This window comes from Schistosoma mansoni, chromosome 3 (assembly GCF_000237925.1).
Source record: "Schistosoma mansoni strain Puerto Rico chromosome 3, complete genome".
NCBI lineage: Eukaryota > Metazoa > Platyhelminthes > Trematoda > Strigeidida > Schistosomatidae > Schistosoma > Schistosoma mansoni.
The window spans coordinates 16,229,323-16,236,020 of record NC_031497.1 but is presented as its reverse complement, the minus strand read 5'-3'; the positions used below and the strand labels follow the sequence as shown (position 1 = coordinate 16,236,020).

The 6,698-nt window shown below is 35.4% G+C and overlaps 1 protein-coding gene across 1 annotated transcript; it reads right to left on the bottom strand.

The window, feature by feature from the left end:
• Positions 1-356: 356 nt before the first annotated feature.
• Positions 357-5,641, bottom strand: Smp_063340 (putative phosphoserine phosphatase; the record flags this gene model as incomplete). The annotated part of the gene is made up of 3 exons (XM_018799408.1): positions 357-466; positions 2,810-2,955; positions 5,520-5,641. 3 exons carry the CDS (start codon positions 5,639-5,641, stop codon positions 357-359), a joined length of 378 nt encoding a protein of 125 aa, XP_018651200.1.
• Positions 5,642-6,698: the final 1,057 nt, after the last annotated feature.

Sequence of the window (6,698 nt, the reverse complement as noted above, 5' to 3'; positions counted from 1 at the left end):
CCAAAGACAGTTTTATATTGTATATATATATATTTAATTTGTGCCTGTTGTGATCGCTTGTGCTTCTAGCTGCTTGCAGAATATATTCCCCGTTTACATATTACGGACACATTTCCTATTAGGTTATCGAATATGTTCCTAAGGAACAACAATAACCCCAGACAATTGCTAATTGTAACAAAACGACGATATCATTATGACGGATATTTGGAAAAAATTATCACAGTTAAGTTATAATAAAAATGAAATCAGTTTGTAGTGACTTAGTACTTATTAGTTATTTTCATTACAGGAATTCTTCAATAAGAAGCAAATTATTATTTCATCACTGAACATCCCCCACACTCACAGTTATTTTAAATATTTTTCAGTGAGTGACACGCGATTCGGAACATGGCACATACGTGGATTAATTTAGGTTGACATACCACAATTACACAGCGAGATAAAGTCATCAAGACAAATCCTAGAATAGTAGAAGTAATAAAGTAACAGTAGTAGTGAAAAGGATTAGGTGTAGAAAAAAAATAAACGAAAAGGTATAAGATTTCAGGATTTAGAAACAGAAAGATATAGAGTGAATCTTTCCGCGCTATTGCGACCGATTCTGATTGACTTCCTTCAGTCTCTAGTTATATGGATTCTAACCAGCTGGTCTACACCAGTCCAGATGTCAATAACTTTGTGGACTGGTGCCACGTATGTATTTGGTACCCGTTAGTTTTCTTCCGAAATATTCCTACTCCATACAACTCCTCGCATCAAAGTAGTCGGTGACTAGGTAACACATGTCCTAATCACCTCAACTAATGAATATTCACTACCTAATCAACTAATCTGCCATATCTACCTAGTACCATATACCTAACTTTGGCACCACCCACTCACTTGCCCAAAAATACACGAGCGATGCTCTATAGACAGTTATGATTGGATGGTGATAGCCTACAAATATCCCTTCTGGCTTAACACTACGTAAACAACCATTAGAGGTTTCAGTCAACTAGTGCTGGTTACGCATTAGTGTACCATGAGTATGTACGTACTATGAGTGTCTGCAATACGAATGACATCGGGTTTCCAAATAAGTGTACATAGAGCAAATTTTTCAACCGGTAGATTAAAAACGTATTTGTGGTACTTAACTGAAAACTATGCAGGCATCACAATAAATGTACTGCATGAATTCATATCTCTGTAGCTCAACCCTAAACTCGAATTGAATACAATGCAATTCTGCCGCTCATTTCAGAGCAGCTACACGAATTTGGATAATGCTTCAGTAATCTTGAGCTTCGGTGGTAAACCATTTCATTGTATTGAATAAACTGATGTAAAGGAATTGGTTTTACCTACAATTGTAACCAAATTTTGAACCGAGCTAGTACGAAGTGTAGCCGTCAACTTAATGAAAGTTGTAGATGAGCACTGGTTACATTTAGAAAACATCATGAGAATGTTGGGCAAATTAGCTTGTGGTCTCAAGAGCTTCTTTCACAAAACAAACGTTGATAGTAAAACCTGGAGACGCATTCCAAACAAATATTTATCCTAATTTTGTCATAAAACTTAGCAAGTAAAACTTTGATCCTACCTTAAATGGCCAAGATTTGTGTAGTATCATATTTCTTTAAATGGAATCGGTAAGCTTACTTACGTTTCAAATAAACTAGCATAGCTACTGAATACAATGGCTTTTGGAAGCTTGGTAAATATGCAATATGTAGAAGATACTGATCTATATGAGTGACAATTTCAATAAACCAGGCTCAGATTAATAATTTATGATTTTACAGATTGGTCTGACCACCCAAGCTTCTCTCTGAGACTTAGTCCTATACTAAATAACAGAGCTAATCAGAGTAATGTTGATTACTTAAATAACTTATATTCTTATTTCAGGATTGTTTATGGAATCCAAATCTACCAAGATATTTTTTTGTCTTAAACTCTCTAGAGTAGTTAAAGCTTATATCTGAGTTATTTATAAAAAACAAATCCTATCTTCGTCATCATAGTAACCTTAACATATTATTATACACCTCAGTTAATAGATATTTGCATTCAGAAATGTCTCCTTTTCTTGAACTATTTGGTGCTTTTCTTCATTTTTTTACTTCCACTTCTTCCGCGTAGCATGACCATTGAACGTTATAGTCTAATTCGTAGGACGAAAATATTATTTCAATAATCCTACTCCATTCACGTTATAATTTATTGAAATCCCCCCTTCTATACTTACATACATTCTGTAGAAGTCGCAGCTCAGCCTGTAACCCTTCTAGGGTTACTCCCGATCCAAAGCCCGGATAAAGGAAGAGGATTAGGCATGTAGTCAGCAACCCCACCCCGTAGGAAACAACCTTTCTAGAAAAACGCCAACCAGGATAAACAATTTAAACCACTTAAACTCTGAACTGGGATTCAGAGGAGCGTCACTCAGAAAAATTATGACGCCTCATAGTGAAAGCCACGATGCTTCAGGAATCACGATGCCGATGCCTTTCTCGACAGTACTGCAAATAACCAGAATTAACGTTGGTCCTTATATCTGAAGACCGAAAGCTGAATACAAGAAACATTTGGTTGTTGATGGGATAATTGTTGACATCTGGATATTTCTGTGAAAATCAATATTACATTTATGCATACGGATTCAATGATAAAGTTATTTTGAATGGAGATGGTTTGTTTTCACAGACAGGCTAACATACAAGAGAATTTTCTCTAACTGCAGTTATTAAGAGGTTACATCGTGCACAATTTTGTATCAAAGCAAAAGAGAAAAAACTTCAACAATCAGCATTACCTTCGTTATTAAAAATCAGCTTGTTCGCGTAAACATTTTCTTCAGGAATATTGAGCAATTCGGCTACGCGACTGACTAACGGATATGATCCGCCGCTTACTAAATAAACGTCAATCCCATTTTCTTTGAACTGATTAACAAGATTTCTATCCAAAGCATAAAGAATGTATACTTTAATAATTATCGAGACGAGTATGATTATTAGGCTATATCATACTTTCATCAAGTTGGTTTAGTAGATAAGTTTAAACCTCAAAGGAAAACTTTTTTTCAAGTCAACTGAGTTATTAACACTATTAAGATGGAAAATAGTTGCTTTAGCTATTGTTGGACTAGGCAACTGGAAATTATCAGTTAGGCAGTACATAACAGCGAATTTTAAAAGTTTGCATTAAATTTCAAAGAAGCAGGTGTAGAATGAAGAACAGTAACCGTTAGTTATAGTCAACTCAAACCCTGACACAAATGCGAATCAGTTCAAGTTGTCATACTGCACTGACAAAGCAAGATGAAATTAAAAAGATGAGTAGCAATGGATTGGAAGTAATAATGGTTCTGATGATAATAAGAAAGATTATAAATTGAAGCATACTACTTGTTAAAAGTGAATTAAAGAAAAAAAGTGTAAGATAATACTGAAGCGTAAAACTTAGGTGACGATAAAGAGTGAATGCAACAAAGGCCAAAGCAACCGGTTTTCAGTCAGTCTCACACAGCATGAACCAATAAAGTGAATTCCAACGAGGAAATCTATACCTAACAACAGTGCTTAGTTCAACAATTAATGACCGATGCCATATTTTGGTATAACCCTAGCTTTCGTCTAAACTATTTCAACCCCAGCCAACATTGTGCGTTGAGGGAGGAAACGCTTAGGCTTAAAACGTGACCTAGTCACCTCAGGGAATGAAGATTCGCAGTCCCACTAATCGACTTGTTACAATTCCCCATTACCAGACACCTAGCCATGTCAGTGTTAACTCAATCGTTCCACTATACACCGACAATGCCTCAAAGGCACTTATGACCAAATGTTTGTAGCCTACACATATGCTCTACTTTACGAGTCATTTTAAAGGTCACAGCTACAGAGTAATATAGGTGCTAAATGATGCGTAATATACCCTCCCCCATTGATTGGTAGACGGATATCTATCCATATATTCCATATAGTTACCATTTAAATAAAGCATGTAGTGAACAACACAGATCATATTTTTACGAATAAAGGAAAACATTCAGTACACTAAAGGCTAATATGATGAATTGTCTGCCACCCTGCAAAAAAAGATGTTAGACTTCAGTATCGCTAACAAACTATTGTTATCAAGTGAGACTACAATTACAAAAACACTGGTTACAAAACACAGCAGCCGAAAATACTCAGTTTGTGGTAGTCAGATATGATAAATTTAAGAGGCAGGCTATACAAAATAAACTACACTTTTGAATAAAAACAACAGATGAACCATCCCAAAACCCATCGTTTAGGTAAGAAATACTAGTTGCTTCTACAGAAGCGAATTATGTCAAAGAATGTGAAACACTATAAACTTTATGAAAAGATCACGGGACTAAGTTCATTTACAATATTTAAGATGCCATACAGTGATATTGAGTAAAGTCTATTCGAAGTCCTCGTTTTTCGCTAAGAATTACTCAAAATGTTATCCATAGCAATTTTTGGGAGAACGGGTGATAATCTTATTTAACTAAACTGACTGATCAAATGTTACAACAGAGATTGAAAGGATGTCATAACAGATTTAAATAAAAACGAAACATAAACGAGGACATTCATTGACCAACTCTATGCACATAAGTTAGAATACCAACACCTATCGGCCGCTTTTTAGTGCTGTTCTAAAACTATATTAAAAGTAACTTTACAGTATGACTTGATAGAGCAGAGTATAGATTAATCACTTCCATTTTGGTATGTCCCAAAATATTCCAGCCATTCAATATAGATGTTTCATTTGAAAAAATTTAACAAATTTCTGTCAAATTTACCCAGTAGAATTAGTATTTATATATAGTGGACGTGAAAGTCTGAACATAGCAGTGTCTGTGCAGTCTGCTTGGAGAAGCAGTTTAGTGGTGAATCTGTATGCTTTTCAGTGACTGAGCCCCAGGTTCGAACTCCGCTGCACCTATTTCAGTATGGGCAACAGGGTGTTATCATTAGCATTTAAACTTAAAATGTGGCTCATATCCAACTAACTGGTGAATGAGTTAAATTATTCGTATTTTGTATAATTACTAACTCTGTGTGAATGAAAACATACCGCTAGGTATATTACTTCACTACACAGTTCAATAATTTATTTAGTTAAATTAACGTGTAATTCTTATCTTAAAACCATTAACTCTTACAACCAAAATTCTATTTGTGTCATAGTGTAACAGCGACTTGGCTCATGTTCTTAGTTTCATAACACTCGTCCATTATGAGGTTTTGGGAATAAACTATCTATTACAGACCTGACCATAGTGACATTTACATTAACGGTAGTATTTCTTTAAAAAGGTCAAGTTTTATAGGAATGAATGGCATATATTTCAAAATCTGACAAAACGGAAATTGATTATGATTTTTAAAACTGGTTTATTAAATGAATGGAAAAAATAAGAAAGTCATTTACACAATGATAATCGACGCAAGCACACTATAATTGTAAAACTAGGAGATTTAGTGAGGTGAACTTACTCAACACCCGGTGTTAATCTAACTGGATGGTTGTCTAAAAAGTCAGTGAGCTTCTTTACATTTAAATTCATTATTGATAAGCGGGCTTCTAATGCCTTATTAATGTCCAATTCTCCATTCATAGCCTCATCTGTTCTAATGAAACTTTGAAATATAGACGAAATTTATTGTCTACATTTTTTTGACTCTGTCAGTAACTCCAATGTAACTGGCTATTTCATCTAGTCCTTCATCTTCACAAACCGTAGAGTCTACGTCCAAACAGACGCATTTGATATTAGACCAATCTGCAAACATCGATATGTTATACACTAGCAAAAAGAAGTTTATTGTACTTCAGTTAAGTAACCTCTGAAACAAGAAGGAATCAGATGTACTAGTATACAAAAGCAAGTGAAAGAACTAGTTATATGGAGTAAAGATATGAAAAACTAAAGATACCATATGTCAAAAGAATGTGAATTTTCTAGATACACATCAGACTAAACCAATACTACAGCTCCAACGATTGTGCCCTATACTTTGAGGACAAAAGATTAGGTGTCTGTGTCAGTCCTCTCCTAGTACGATCCCGTGTCTTTATTCTTCTCTTGAATGAGTAAATTAAAAGCCCATGAACAATTTATCCTGGAAGTTAGTTCTAAGAGCAAATTATTCGGCAAGGAAACTTGCCTACCTCAAGAATTTTGTTCGTTCTTGGCTTCCGGATCAGTCATTGGCTCCTCGGTTTTATGAACCTAGTCGGAAGAAAACGGAGGTACTTCAGGTGAAAAATCACTTTTTAGTATGCACATCATAACTACATCGCTTCCTAGTCGGATGTATAGTGATGTAAGAAGACTTGGTTTTCAGAAACCCATAGTGTGAGGAAAGTCTCTGGAATTACAATGGTACAGCTCCTCTAGACCACATCTAAAAGATCTGAGTAATCTTCTAAGCAAAGGCTTGCCCATTATGGGTTGAATAAAGTAATGACATGCCTTTGCTCGTTTCGAGAATTTTTCTCAAACCCGCAAGCCAGCCTATGACCCTTAGCGAATACCAAACGCCAGTGAGCCACGGTCCACAAGTAATGACTTACTGCGATCCTTGGGTGGTCTGTCAAGAAGTATACTTCGTTATAAAAACGAGGAACTTCTCCTAGTTTTCTGTCTAATACCAGTTCTCATTAGGACGAAA